Source organism: Chrysemys picta, chromosome 9, assembly GCF_011386835.1.
Source record: "Chrysemys picta bellii isolate R12L10 chromosome 9, ASM1138683v2, whole genome shotgun sequence".
Lineage (NCBI taxonomy): Eukaryota > Metazoa > Chordata > Testudines > Emydidae > Chrysemys > Chrysemys picta.
In genome coordinates this window covers 45,696,494-45,712,598 of record NC_088799.1, presented here as the reverse complement: position 1 = coordinate 45,712,598, position 16,105 = coordinate 45,696,494, and the positions used below count along the sequence as shown (strand labels likewise).

Genomic DNA, 16,105 nt, shown 5'->3' with positions numbered 1-16,105 from the left:
TCGAAGACTGATCTTACCTCCTCCCCGTCTTGATGCCTAACTGAAAAGCTGTTTCAAAGATCAGAGGGGTAGCCGTGTTAGTCTGAATCTGTAAAAAGCAACAGAGGGTCCTGTGGCACCTTTGAGACTAACAGAAGTATGTTAGTCTCAAAGGTGCCACAGGACCCTCTGTTGCTTGTTTCAAAGATGGCGGCCATGAGAAGGCACGCAGGGCTGTGGTGTCTGTGGGCCCCTGGGGAGGGCTGGAGGAGATCCCACTGGGTCTGCTGCTGATGGGTGCTGACCCTGGGGTCTGAGGGTAGCAGCTGCTGTAGGGCTGGGGGAGGCAGAAGCCCAGCAGCAGGAGGCCTTGGGCCTGGGGGAGCCCCATGGCAGCTCCTACATTCTCCCCTAGGCCCTGCAGACCTGTGTAGGGCAGGGCCCCCAGAGGATTCCGGGGGCGTGGGGCAAAGCCGGGGAGCTGCGGTGCTTGTACTCACCTGGCGGCGGTCCAGGTCTTTGGCGGCGGGGGGCCCTTCAGTCGCTCCGCGTCTTTGGCAGCACTGAAGGGCCCCCCTGCCGCCGAAATGCCGCCAAAGACCTGGACCGCCGCCGGGCCAGGGCTTCCAGGGACCCTGCGGGGTCTGGGGCAAATTGCCCCACTTGTCCCCCTGCCCCCGGGCGGCCCTGGTGCAGGGCTGTCCTTAGGCATACGCAGCATATGCAGCTGCGTAGGGCACCATGAAATTTGGGGCACCAAATTGCCTCAAATTTCATGGTGCCCTGGGCAGCTGCGTGTGCTGCATATGCGGCAGCACCAGCCCCGGCGACCAGCCCTATCCCTCGGCCGGCCCCCCCCACAGGCTGCGCCCACTGCAAGGGGCAGGGCCATCTTGCCCTTCCCCCTGCTCCGCGCCCAGCCTGCCCCCATTCCACCTCTTCCCCCAGCAACCCTGCACTCATTGGCAGCAGCGGGAAGCAGAGCAACCAGGCCCCAGCCCGCTCCACTCCGCCAGCTCCCAGCCGCGGCGCTCTGCTTCCCGCTGCCGGTGAGTGCGGGGAGATTGGGGAAAGGACGCCCCCCGCACTCGCCAGCTGCAGGAAGCGGAGCCCTGCTGCTGGGAGCTGGCAGAGTAGAGCTGGCTGGAGCCACGTTGCTCCGCTTTCCGCCGCCAGCAAGTGTGGGGGGGTGTCCTTTCCCCAACCTCCCCACACTCACCAGCGGCGGGAAGCGGAGTGCTGCAGCTTGGAGTGCTGCGGCTTGGAGCTGGCGGAGTAGAGCAAGCTGGGGCCGGGCTGCTATGCTTTCCGCTGCTGCCGGTGAGTGCAGGGGGGACCCTTTCCCCTAAGCCCCCTCCCCCGAGCAACACAGCCGGGGCCGGGGCAAGGGAAGCGGAGCAGACTACTCCCGGCTCCCCGCTAATTCCCCAGGCCACTCTGGGCCTGTGGGGCCCCCCAAAGTGCTCCCCCCCCACCGCTCCTGCCTCCCAGACTCTGGGGGGGGAGGCCTGGGCCCCCACACAGCCCCCCCCGGGGGGGGCTGCATAGGGCACCCAAATGGCTAGGGATGGCCCTGGACCCATGGGGCTTGTAATCTGAGGGGGCTTGGCTCCTGCAGCAAGGCCCAGGGCATGAAAGCCTGGCTGGCATAGCTAGACTAGTAGGGAATCGATTTATATCGGAAAACATTGATTTCACCGAGTGCACATGCAAGCTCCAGGAAAAATATTTCCATCGGTAACAATCAAAATGTACAGCTCAGACATGGAAAGAAAAATGCTGTTTGAGAACATATTAGAGGTTAATTCAGCAGTGTATTATCGCCTAGGCCAGCAATTTTTCAGGGTCGGCAAATTTATAATAGTAGCATTTTTGTAATCGTGGCATCAGTGACGCCACGATTATACCAATCATAGCGCGTATTGAAACCACCAGTGACAGCGCAACGCCATTTAGTAAACATACTTGCAAGAATCCTAAACGTTAATAATATGACCGAAAGGAAGAAATTAAGTGGTTCTCAGTTTTGGATCCATGCGTGGTCCTGCGCTATAAGCAAAATCGCGCTATACAGATGCGTGTTCAAGTGAGGGTCCGCTATACTTCTAATTTTATTTATAATAAAACTTGTAAATGTTCAATTATTTTAATGATATTTAGATTCATTTTAATTCAAATGAATCTGTAAAAAAACTAAAACAAGTTCATATGGGGCCGGGTGCGGCAATTATTTCAGGGCCTCGGGTGGCAAAATCATTAATCCGCCACTGGATTGATTTAAGGATTTTTACTTTGTATATGTTGACATGTGATGGTGACAATTTTTGTAGCAAATCTTTAACTTTTTGACTCTCGATAGCTGTCATTAAATAATTGTTGTCTGACTTCCCCATAATTTCTTGCACTGTGAAAATGTAAATTGATAAAAAAAATTGTGAAAAAATCTTTAAAATACATATTGATATCCATCAAAATTATAAATAAATAAAAATCAAATTCTGCTAAGCATGAGACGGGGGCTTGTTATACTCTCGCAGTTTTTTATCCTGGGGCTCACAGTAGTTTTTATATATAAACCCAGCTCCTGAAATCTTGTGATTATGTGACAAGCTCATTTTTCATTCATAAAACAAAAAGCAGCTTCTGACAGCTCTATTGTGAAGAAAAGCTTGAAAACATGACTCAAGTGAAAGAATATAAACTATAATTAAATAAATATACCTTATTTTAAATCTCATGTTTTTTTAAACCAATCTCATTGGTTTTTAGACCTAACTTGCATTTTTTTATTGCTTGGTGTTAGCAATACTGAGGGAGAGACTCAGTGACGGTGTGAGGTTTGGGAAGAAGGAACTGGACTGCAGTGGGAAGTGGCAGAGTCTGAGATGGCTTTTATAGTGCTTACAGGTCCAAATCAGGGACCAAGGCAGTGTACAGGCAAGTAAAACAGTCCCTGCCTGGCCCCAGAGAACTCACAATATAGGACTGACAAATGCAATAGATGGATAAACAGAGACGTGAATGTAGGGTGATGGGCAAAGTAATGGTAAAGATGAATGTCATTTGCATATATTAGTAGTTTGATCATAGGAATCACAAGTGGTCACCGGCCAAATAAAAGTATTTTCAGTATCCCCATCAAGTGTAGGGATGGGGGCAGGAAAACAGTCCACTTGCAGATTGTGGGGAATGAATTACACCTCTACCCTGATATAACGCGACCTGATATAACACGAATTCTGATATAACACGGTAAAGCAGTGCTCCAGGGGGGCAGGGCTGCGCACTCCAGCGGATCAAAGCAAGTTCGATAGAATGTGGTTTCACCTATAACACAGTAAGATTTTTTGGCTCCTGAGGACAGTGTTATATCAAGGTAGAGGTGTAAGATTTGTTTCCTTTTTTGAATTTGCATCTTATTTAACTGGATGGGGATTTTGTCTGCTAAGATGAATACTAGACAGTGACCTGAAGCAACCTCCTTAAGATTGCTGTGTGATTCTGCTTTGTGTGTTCATATACTGCATTTTGTTTTAAATCTGTATTTTATCTCTTTCTAATCTGCACTGGTGGTCATGGGTCATCCTCAGAATTTTCTTGAATTAAGCAAGGAGCAGGTTTCAGGCCACATATTTCTGTTGTAAAAACATTTATTGCAATACTTTTAGAAGTGAAAGCAACATTGTAGTCAGTACTGTTCATTTATATACCTCCCCTACCCCTCGTTCAACAATACAGCTAATTTGGTAAAAAGAATACAAGAGAATTGAGTTTCATAACGTGAAGAGTCTTGCACAGCTCATATTTCCTCTTGTTTCATGGTGTGGTTCCCCCATCCCCAATAACATTTGGAAGCCTTTCCAGGGTCTTACCAGAATTCACTAACTTATTTTCCAGCCTTAATATTTTTCTTTTATAACCTTCACTGTCATGTCTGCAATCCACTTAAATTTTTGGTTAGGAAGTTTCTTTCTAATCTCAAGAATGTTCTTTGCCCTCCTATAAGGCTTGAAAAACCGTTTAATAAAGTTGTAGTTCTTAATTTGATATGGTCAGCAGAGCTACCCTTGCTAGATGATTGGACTCTTCCCTTGATTTTATTGTCAGAACATTATGCCAAAGTCTTGTTTGGACAGTCCCAGAACATGTTTAATTATTAGAGAGACAAGGTGGGTGAGGTAATAACTTTTATCAGACCAACTTCTGTTGTTGGAAGGGCCAAGCTTTTGAGCTTTATCCAATAAAAGATATTAGCTCACCCATCTTGTCTCATATCCTGGGACCAGCACAGCTACAAGAACACTGTAAACAGTGCTTAATTATTCAATCATTAGCATTTGTAAATGTCTCCATTGCAAATGTCTTCATAACTTAATTTTAGGGCTGTCAAACAAGCACTTTTCACAATTTTTTTTATATAATTAAAAGTACAAGAGCAACAACAAATCAGCCATCAAATCTGGCAATCTTGTCACTGAAAAGCTAGAGAGCTTGGAGACTGAGCTACCTTGTCACTTTTGGAGATGGCTTTCATAGCAACATTGCATTATAATAGCAAGGCAGGGAAGGGATGATGTGAAGGTGACTCTTCAAGAAGGGTTAGAACAAGAGTGATGAGAGTCAGAAACCAGTCCTTTGATTTCAAATGTAATTGATTAGAGTGGCATCTGTTGAACTTGCAGACATTTGAATTTCTGCAGCCTTTCCAATGATTGAGAATATTTAATACTAAGGCCTTGGCTACACTTACCCGGTAGTTCGGCGGCGAGCGATCGAACTTCTGGGTTCGACTTATCGCGTCTAGTCTGGACGCGATAAGTCGAACCCGGAAGTGCTCGCCGTCGATTGCGGTACTCCAGCTTGGCGAGAGGAGTACCGCGGAGTCGACGGGGGAGCCTGCCTGCCGAGTGTGGACCAAGGTAAGTTCGAACTAAGGTACTTCGAACTTCAGCTACGTTATTCACGTAGCTGAAGTTGCGTACCTTAGTTCGAATTAGGGTGGTAGTGTAGACCTGGCCTTATAGTGGATTAAACTTTATCTACTATCTCTTAAACAAAACCTCATTAGAATGCTGCAGATGAAAAATTAAATATTTGAAAGATAGGAAACTCTGGCTTTGTTTCCCAACCTACTGCCTACTATAGGAGACCTCTATATTTCCAGTAAGGGCTATAGATCTTTACTATCTCCTTCCATATTACATATTAATCTGTGACCAACCATCTGACTCCTAAACATTGGTTGGAGACAAGACACTCCTCTTACTTACTCATTCTTCAGGATTTACAAATATCAGCATCCCATTCTTAGGATAGCTCTAACCCCCACACTACTATCTTTTTCTCTGCAGTGGTCCAAAGAGCTAAACATCTTTCATCTGATACCTCACATACCTCGCCACTCAGAGAACCGAATCTGTTTCATCCACCTTATATCTATCCACCCTGCTAATATGACTGATACTAGATCCTCCAGATTCAGACCAGACATGCACTTTTACTCTACTCAGTCTACAAATATTGTTTGGAGCTGATGGTATCACATCCATCCAACATGGAGTACTAATACTTATAGTCATTGAGGTGAAAAGGTTCTTAAAATTGTACTTACATCCCTATTAGGAGAAGGCTGGATGTGAATATGGGGTTAGAGTTCAGGTTGTTTGTGGAACCTAAACTCAGAATTTCCTGACTTTCAAACATCTTGTGTTTTGAATTACTGCATTCCAATGAAGGAGGATATATGTCCAACTTTGAGTAGACTTAAAAATGTTGGGTAGGGCATTATATAAAGTTTTAATCTTATGATCCTTACGATCAAGCATTAATAGTGATTACCTGGATCCATAGCTATGTAGCCTACAAAACCCATTAATCTGGGTTATTAGTCTGTTTGTTTAGTGTAAAGTCTGTTTGATCTCATTGCATCTATTAAGCTTATAATTTGTTGCAAATTGTCTTAATGGATCACTAAATATATTTATTTTAATAGATTACAAAATGTAGAAGTGTTTGGAAGAAAAATGTTCCCCTCTGAAATGTAGGGCTGAGTCTTTTTAGTGGAATAGAAATATTTTAAAAACAGAATGAGCCTGATCCTGTTTTCCTTGTGCAACCAAACTTCCAATGAGTGAATGGGATTTGAGTACATAATTATGGGCCAGAACCTGAATTTTTTATCTATATAAGACAGTGTGAATCTATAGTGCACTGGCTTGCTGCACAGTAACATAACAAATTCTTCCTTGGAAAATTATTACTGGGGAGTAGGGCTGTCAAACCCACCCCCTGTTAAGCATGTGATTAATCATGCTGTTAAACAATAATAGAATACCATTTATTTAAATATTTTTGGATGTTTTCTACATTTTTAAATATATTGATTTCAGTTACAACACAGAATACAACGTGTACAGTGCTCACTTTATATTTATTTTTATTACAAATATTTGCACTGTAAAAAACAAAAAATAGTATTTTCCAGTTCACCTAATATAAGTACTGTAGTGCAATCTCTTTATCATGAAAGTTGGACTTACAAATGTAGAATTATGTACAAAAAGGCATAAAAACTTTAGAGCCTACAAGTCCACTCAGTCCTACTTTTTGTTCAGCCAATCACTCAGACAAACAAGTTTGTTTACATTTGCAGGAGATAATGCAGCCTGCTTCTTGTTTACAGTGTCACCTGAAAGTGAGAACAGACGTTCGCATGGCACTGTTGTAACTGGTGTTGCAAGATATTTACATGCCAGATGCACTAAAGGTTCATATGTCCCTTCATGCTTCAACCACCATTCCAGAGGACATGCGTCCATGCTGATGACGGGTTCTGCTCGATAACAGTCCAAAGCAGTGCAGACCGACGCATGTTCATTTTCATCATCTGAGTCAGATAGGTTGATTTTCTTTTTTGGTGGTTTGGGTTCTGTAGTTTCCGCATCAGAGTGTTGCTCTTTTAAGACTTCTGAAAGCATGCTCCACACCTGGATTTTGGAAGGCACTTCAGATTCTTAAACCTTGGGTTGAGTGATGTAGCTATCTTTAGAAATCTCACATTGGTACCTTCTTTGCGTTTTGTCAAATCTGCAGTGAAAGTGTTCTTGAAATGAACAACATGCTGGGTCATCATCGGAAACTGCTATAACATGAAATATAGGTCAGAATGCAGGTAAAACAGCAGGAAACATACAGTTCTCCCACTAGGAGTTCAGTCACAAATTTAATTAATGCCTTATTTTTTTAATGAGCATCATCAGCATGAAAGTGTGTCTTCTGAAATGCTGGTTGAAGCATGAAGGAGCATTCGAATGTTTAGCATATCTGGCACGTAAATATTTGCAATGCTCTCTACAAAAGTGCCATGCAAACGCCTATTCTCACTTTCAGATGACATTGTAAATAAGAAGCAGGCAGCATTATATCCCATAAATGTAAACAAACTTGTTTGTCTTAGTGATTGGCTGAATGAAAAGTAGGACTGAGTGGACTTGTAGTCTCTAAAGTTTTACATTGTTTTGTTTTTGATTGTAGTTATATAACAAAAAACAATCTATATTTGTAAGGTGCCCTCAGGGCCGCCGAGAGCAGGTTTGGGCCCCGGTGAAAAAAAAATTTTGGGCCCCCCAGCAAGGGCGGACCGGCTAAACAGGGCCGACGAGGGGGGCAGAAGCAGGGCTCGGAAATTTTTCAGGCCCCCCAGCAAGGGTGGACCGGCTAAACAGGGCCGACGGGGGGGAGGGGGAAGAGCCCCGGGCCCCCTTCCGGACCGCCGGGGCCCGGTAATTTGTACTGGCTCCCTCCTCCCCCTTGTCAGCCCTAGTTGCGCTTTCATGATAAAGAGATTGCACTAAAGTACTTTGTATGAGGTGAATTAAAAATACTATTTCTTTTGTTTATCATTTTTACAGTGCAAATATTCATAATAAAAATAATAATATAAAGTGAGCACTGTACACTTTGTATTCTGTGTTTTAATTGAAATCAATATATTTGAAAATGTAGAAAAATATCCAAAATATTTAATACATTTCAATTGGTATTCTAATGTTTAACTGTATGATTAAAACTGTGATTAATCGCGATTAATTTTTTAAATTGCAATGAATTTTTTCAAGTTAGTCGTGTGAGTTAACTGTGATTAATCGACAGCCCTATTAAGGCATATTAAACATATTTTTCTGTCTTTTAATGCAATTTAACAGCAAGAAACAAAGGGAAGCTGACACCATGTGAGCAATCAGCTCTTATCAGGCCACCCTCAAGTGATCCCCAGAATAGTTTGAAAACCTCTTGCAATTAGCTTCTCTAGCATTATGATTGATTTTAATTTGTTTAATTTAATTTGTTTATATTACTGAAGCCAGCCTGTAGTATAATACTATGAACTCTTATCCACCAGTCAATGATCTGGCAGTGAGGCCTTGATTTTTAGTACAGGGGGAAAAGTCCTAATACAGTGCAAACTTTGTGTTTGACCAAACTGAGCCTCACAAAGTGCTGACATTATTGTCTAGCAGAAAGGCAACTGAAATAAGCAGAAAACATATCTGTAAACGTAAGTGTCGACATTATTTTGTTTGAAATTTGAATCTATGTAGTGTAATGTGATAAAGTATAAATTGATTCAGTTAAATTATTTTTATTCTTGTATTTGATTGCTTTAGTTTAAAAAACAAATTGAGTTTGTAAACTAGTGAAATGGAATTGTTGTAACAAGAGACACATTGCAAACTCCAAGTATTGGAGTATCTGTTTTTTATGGTAAACATATAAAGATGTAGAAACCTAACAATATGGAACAAACGTCATGGTATAGTTAGAATACTTTTACTTGATTTCTAAAGAAATGATTAAACTTTAACTATCAGGTATACTGTAAAATAATTTTGCTAATCTTTTCACTGTTAGCTTGCAGTTTACATGAAGCATAGGCAATGTGACTAATGTAAATATAATCTGATCTATTGCATGTATTTAAACTATTTTAATAGGTTTCTGATATCTGAATTTTGGGGGGCTACTTTGAAAACCAAGAAATGGGATCATCATCTTTACAAATCTCTGCATTGCTTCTGGCTTTGGCGGGGCTCATCATTTTACTTGTTACAACTGTGTCCAACAAATGGAAAATTTCCAGCACTGCAACAGCAGTTATTACTGCAAACTGGATTTACGAAGGCCTCTGGATGAACTGTGCAGCTACTGCCTTGGGTTCGGTTCAGTGCAAGAAATTTTTCTCCTTGCTGAGTTTAGACAGTAAGTGTATGGTTTACGTACATAAAATACTAGGGTGCAATTCACCTCCCCTTTTGGGTATGGGGTTAGACAGGTTAGGGGACAGAATTCACTATGGATAGGGCCAATCCAGCCCCTTTATGGCCACTACAGTAGCCTATGATCTAGAGTAGCAGCAGCCCCTCTTCTAGCTCCCCCCCCCCGTTGCTGTGGAACCCTGGTTCTCCTCTTTCTTCAGCTACATGCATGGAGACCCTGCAGTGCACAGAGAATGGTGCTCCTGAGCATCCAGTCTACCTGTAGTATAAATATCCTAGCTCTTTGCATGGAAGTGAATTTCACCCTTACAGTTCGGAAAAAATACAATCTCCAATAGTTTACTTAGTTTTTGTTCTTAATTATAAACATATCACACCTGAATGTTTTTGAGATGTTCATTCATATGTTGGCTTGGGATATAACTTTGCTGGTACTCCAGAACTTTGTGTCATAATCAGATCACTCAAATATTTTTTCTATTTGTCAGAATAAACATTATTTTCAAGAAGGAACACACGTACTAATTCCATTGTATGGATCGACCTAGAAAAAAAATCTTGACTTTAAATATCTAACTTCAGATTGACAGAATTGTTTACTTGAAACTAGGATTTGCTGAAATTAATTTCATTTCTGGTTAGTGCCACATATCAAAGTGCTCCTAGAATTTTGATTACTCAGAGGTGACAGTTTCAGTATGAACAAATTTAAAAATGTTTCTGAGTGTACAACTATTTAGGACAAAACATGATAGTGTGAGAATTTAGCACCAACTGTAGCAACAGAAGAATTGTTACATCTAGGGATTGAAAAATACTCTGGTTTGAATTATTCTGGGTCTTCAGTATTCCTTCCTGGAGCCAGTTCCAAAAACCCCTGCTAGACTGACATACTTATAAGTTCTTACCTCACAAACAATTATAAATACAGTAGAAACAATTGCTGTATACTATTGAAAGGTTGGCACTTTGCGGCTGTTCTGTGGGATACAGCTGTTTTCAATTGGTTAGCACAAGATGAGATATTGCCTTTTTAATACTACAATGTTCCAATTACCCTCTTTTCCCTACTTCTTGAATCTTCCAGCCACTGTATTAGTCTCTTACTTGAAAGGTACAAGCCAATGTTTTATTCCACCTGAAAGTGGAAAAAAATGATGCAAAGGTGCCTTATTGGTGGGATAGTACAAAGTTTTCAGGATCAGTAAAGCTTTCTGAGCACAATATGTTCACTGACATCAGACCATAGAACTAGTCTGGCGTCCTGCTTCCTGTAGTGCCCAATGCCTGCTGCTTTTGAAAACAAAATGATCCTCTTCTGTAATACATCTAGCCAACACAGTCAATAGCACAGGAATTCTTCTTAACTAGCTTATCCCATCTTTAAATAAAATGTTTGATTTTTACTAGGAATTGCATTTACTACAAATTTCTGCATTTAGTACTTGCACTTACACCGCTACCTCGATATAACATGACCAGATATAACACGAATTCGGATATAACGCGGTAAAGCAGTGCTCCGGGGGGGCGGGGCTGCGCACTCCGGTGGATCAAAGCAAGTTCAATATAACGCGGTAAGATTTTTTGGCTCCTGCGGACAGCGTTATATCGAGCTAGAGGTGTATTTGGGATTTCTTATATGGCTGTGACATCAGTGGCAGCCAGCTAGAAAGCTCCATCTGTGCTTAAAGTTTCAGGAAATCTCAATGCATTTGTAACATATTTTGGAGTAATTTTCAGTAATCATCTGCCTGCATAGACCACTTGTAATGGAAAGTAACTAGGATGAGAACTAATAGTTCAGCATTTTCTTCCTGCACCTGTTTGATTTTCAGTTCCTCTCCCTTTTCACGTGAGGAAATGTACTTTAACAGATAAGAGCTATAAAGGTGACTTCTGTTCTTCTTCCGTTACCGTGTTAGTGACCACCATACAAATCTGTTGTTGCTCAGTAAATTAGATGTTTGTGTGATTTAGAAGGAATTTTTTGTGACCTTTTAATAATTGTCCTTGATCCCACCCCAATCCTTTGTACATTTTTAAACATTAAAGTTCCTCAGTATTCAGCTTATTTTTTTCATGATTGTCCAGAGCTATTTATTTGGGTCCAAATATAGTGAGCAGTATGCAATATTTTGTTTCTTTGTTCCATTTGCTTGATGTGTAGAAATGTTAAAAGATAGTTTGAGTTGCTGATAAATATCTGTTGTTGTAAAACTTGTATAGTCTTCAGGGGCTCAGACTAAGGATTAAAAATTCTTGATTTGCAATACAAATTTTTGAAGGTACATTAAGCCTAATGCTTCAGATTTTAAACCAACCTCTAGAGATTAGGATTAGACCTCATGTGGGGCAAGGGAAGGCAGATTATCCTATATCTGTATACTGTGGGATTTTTTACACCTTGCTCTGTGTTACTGTCAGAGATTGTCTGGTTTGAAAACTTGCTCTGGAAGGAAACTCCTCAATGACAATCTCAATATGGGAGTAAGCTTCTACTGTTTTAGTTAGTTTAAACTACTTAATAAAAGAAGGAAAGGCTTCATTCTACTTGACAAAGATAAAACTACCTGAAATGCTAAGAAACCCAGAGATGTCAAAATGTGTTTATTAGATGTCTAATAAGATGTGCTTTGTCTACATGTCTGTGGGTATATTATACCATTTAATTAACATCTGAAATTGCCCTTTTACAAGAGGCAAAGGGACATGCCCAAACATGTCCCACTCTCACCCAAACTGTAACAATATGAAAGTGCTAGCAGACACTTTCAGGCAGCGTGCTGTTTCCTGGGGAAACTGTTTGGAAGTGACATCTATTGAGGATCTGTCTAAGAGGCCATGAGCCACAATAAAGCTGGAGTTTGTTAATTAACCCTGTGTCAAAATGAGATCTTATATGGCAGATGATCCAGACACAATAAAGTGTAAAACATGGTGGCAGTTGTAATAAAGTCCTAGACAGCAGGAGACACCATTGAGAGTGTGATGCTGGCAGACCAGATGCTAGCTCATGCCAAGGCCCAGGGCTTCACTGAACACTTACAAATACATAGCTGGAAACCAGTCTGGCTTACCTGTGGGTTAGTATAGTTACACTAGATATTAATATAAGAATGTGTTTAGATTTTATGGAATGCCTGTAGGATGCTGCATATATTAATCCTACTTATAATATCTATATCCCATGGTATAAAGTTATATTGAGTGTTTGTATTTTAAACATCTGTAATTGTGCAACTCATTAAACAGGAAAAGAAGCATTAATTAAGGTAAAGTGCTTGACCTGTATACAAGAAGGCAAATGAAACATTGTGCAGCATCATAGGACAGAGACTTTGTTGATTGCATTCCTCACTCCCTCCAGGAAGGGGAGTCCTGCACATGAATTTACCCCATCAGCTTGGATTCTGGGTTGAAAGGAGGATAAAAATCCATGATAATGAGAATCTGGGTCTCGTTATGCTGTCTGGACTGTTGAGGGGCAAAGATTCCTAAGCATAAGCAAGAGATCCCCAGGCTGGTTGGCATGGGTCAGCCCTAAAGAATATATAGAGCTGCTTATTATAGAAGCTTATACTACCTTTTAAAATTGAAGACTAACACATTTGTGTATGTTTCCTGTTTTAACCTTATACATTACTCTCTGAGTTCTTTTCTTAGTTAATAAATCTTTAGTTAGTTTAATACAGTATTGGCTACAGGTGTGTCTTTGGTTTGAGATATGAGTACAGCTGACCTGGCGTAAGTGACTGGTCCTTTAGGACTGGGAGTAACCTGAATATTGATGTGATTTTTTAGGTGTAAAGTGACCATCTGTCACATGGTCCAGCTTGCCTGGGTGGCAAAATAGACTAGAATACCCCAGGGGGTCTGTCTGTTGTAATGCTGTAGGAGTTCATGTTTGTTACTGGGTTGGTGAAATCTAGTGTGATAGAATATACCACAAGTTGGGGTTTCTGACCTGCTTTTTAATAGTCTGCCCTGAGGTTGGCACTCAATCATGAGCCACTCATTTCAATGTGACAGAGAGCTGCACTGTGTAGAGCAGAATACTTCTGTGAGTACACAGTTTGTTTTACAAGACAAGGCTGATAACAGAAAATGGAGGAGCTGAAACCTCGAGGGACATTAAACTTGCAAGCTAAGCATTTAGCTCCTGCATGGAAGAGCTAGAAAGAGGAATTTAATCTCTATATAGATATTGCTATGGCAGCTAAAGAGGATGCTGTGAAAATAAAACTGTTTTGTTACCAGATTGTAGAAAGGGGGAGAGAGAGAATTCAGACTCTGTGCATGGAAATTCCCCAACTTCAACACACCTTAGTAATGAGCTGTTTTGATACTCACTGTAACTCTAGGAAAAATGAAACTGTGGAAAGATGTAATTTCTTTTCTTGGGATCAAGCAGCTGCAGAGGCTATAGCATTGATTTAAAAGTGCTAGCAGCCAGCTGCAATTTTGGAAATATTAAAGACTCATTGATAAAAGACCAGATAATGTGTGGGATATGAGACTCACAAGTACAAGAGTGGTTGCTGAGGGTAGCTGACTTAACTTTGGGGGAAAGCTTGGAGGTACATAGGGATGCCGAGCTATCCAGAAAGGGGATTAGAATTCTGGAAGGCAGTCAGCAGAAACTGACCATGCAATACATAAAGAGAAATCAAAACCAGATATAACATCAGTAGGTGACAGCAGTACAGACACATGCAAATACTGTGGGAGAAAACGTATAATACAGAAAGAAAAGTGTCTGGCTTATGAGAAAAAAATGCCATATCTGTGAGAAATTTAATCATTTTGCAGCCAAGTGTTTGTCCAGAAAAAAGAAAATCAAATCCAAGGTACAGACAGTAACTGAAGAAAGCAACAGTAACTATGAGGACATTTTGTGGGTGGCTGAAGAGCTGTAAACAGTGCAGAAAGACACTAGTAAGTACCAGAAACAAGGCCCCGCCTTTACCCCATGTCCGCTGGAGCCCTGAGCACTTGACTCCCACCCCCATCCACTGGAGCCCTGAGTGCTCACCCCCCGCAGCCAGAGGAGCCCTGGTCAAACCACCCGGGCCACCAGCCGGCCCCAGTGCCGGGCTGCCTGCCGCCCCCAGCGCTGGGTCAGCCTTAGCGCCAGCCGCCAGCACTGGGCTGGGCACTGGTTGGGGGAGACGGTGGAGCTTGGGTGGGGCCCGGGCTTGGCTTAGGGGAGGTTAGCTTCCCCTGGCCTATTATACCCACAGCCCATGCAGAAAAAGTTACATGCAGTCATGTTACTTGGGAAGGAAGTGGTACAATTTCAATTAGATAGTGGCACAAGTTTTAAAATTATCCAGATTGGTCTGGTAAAACCAGACATATGGTTGGAGGGGACCAATCAGCTGTTAACAGTGTAAAACCATACCACATTAAAGCCCATGGGGAAATGTAAAATTAAATTAAGAAATCCAAGGAACAAAATGAAATACTGACTGGACTTTGTGGTCATGGATGATGAGACAGCAGTTCCACTTCTGGGCATCAAGACTGTCCAAGCCATGAACCTAATAAAAGTTCCAGAACATAATGAAAGTGGATAGCAGGGTGACTGAAGATACCTTGGATGGTATTACCTGGGACCTGGAGATGACACAGAGGGAATATAGAGATGTGTTTCAGAGAGACAGAGGGCTAGATGGAGACTGACACCCAAATAGAGACTGACACCCAATGCTTAATTTGTGCCAGGGCTAATTTGTGCAAGGGCTTGCCAGGACTGAGCCCTGGAATCTCTTGGCTTGGCTGTTCAAAGCCCTGGCACCTCTGGGCTTGCCACATCTATTATGAAAGTAAAAAAATTGTTTGAGCCCCATTACCTAATTGCTTGAGCCCTGGCACCTCTTTCATTACAAATTAAGCACCGCTGACACTAGTGTGAAGCCAGTTAAATTGCCAAAAATAAAAGTACCCATTGCATTACTACAGTTGCTGAAAGAGGAACTGCAGAGCCTACAGAATCATGGAATTATACAGCCTGTAGAGAAGAGTACAAACTGGATAAGCAGTCTTGTGGTGGTAAGAAAGCCATCTGGAAACTGAGGGCAAGTCTACACTATGTGCTACATTGGCAGAGCTGCACCGATGCAGCTGCGCTGCTGTAGCACATCTGGTGAAGACACACTGTGCTGCCAGGAGAGCGCTCTACTACCAGCATAATTATTCCATGTCTGTGAGAGGTGGAAGCTATGCTGGCAAAAGAGTCTCCCGCCAACATAGCGCTGATGTGGACAGCACTTAAGTCTATGTAACTTGTGTCACTCATGGGAGTGTCTTTTTCATACTCCTGTGCTATGTAAGTTACATCAACTTAAGCAGTAGTGTAGATCAGCCCTGAGAATATGCATAGACTCAAAGCCTTTAAACAAGTTTTGAAATAGCACCATTTCCCTCTGCGTACAATTGAGGAGGTACTACCAGATCTGTCTAAAGTGAGACATTTTACAGTACGTGATGTAGAATCCAAGATTACTTGACAACCTGCGCAACTCCATTTGGGCAATACCAGTGGTATGGTATGCCAAGGATGCCAATGGGAATCATTCCAGAGCAGATTGACCCAAGCATGACGGGAATCCAGCAATAGCAGACAATGTGCTGCTAGTAGGAGAGGGTGACAATCCAGAATAAGCACAATGAGATCATGACTACAAATTACTACAGTTTTTACAGAGATGAAGAGAAAAAAATATTAAATTGAACTTAGACAAGCTCAGGTTGAGAGTAACCGAGGTGCCATATATTGGACATTTGTTGACCCCCAAAGGCCTAAAAATAGACCCAAAGACAGTGAGGGCAATGAGAGAAATTCCAAG

At 41.9% G+C, this 16,105-nt stretch overlaps 1 protein-coding gene across 3 annotated transcripts in view; it reads left to right on the top strand.

The window, feature by feature from the left end:
• Positions 1-8,382: 8,382 nt before the first annotated feature.
• LOC101932086 (claudin-15-like) overlaps positions 8,383-16,105 on the top strand; it is a 28,188-nt gene continuing 20,465 nt past the window's right edge. For all 3 annotated transcript variants that reach the window (XM_065556066.1, XM_005282472.4, XM_065556065.1), the window contains exons 1-2: positions 8,383-8,536; positions 8,973-9,237. In XM_065556066.1, coding sequence (XP_065412138.1) covers positions 9,018-9,237 — 220 coding nt within the window. In that variant the 5' untranslated portion in view covers positions 8,383-8,536; positions 8,973-9,017. The remainder of the gene's footprint in view (positions 8,537-8,972; positions 9,238-16,105) is intronic.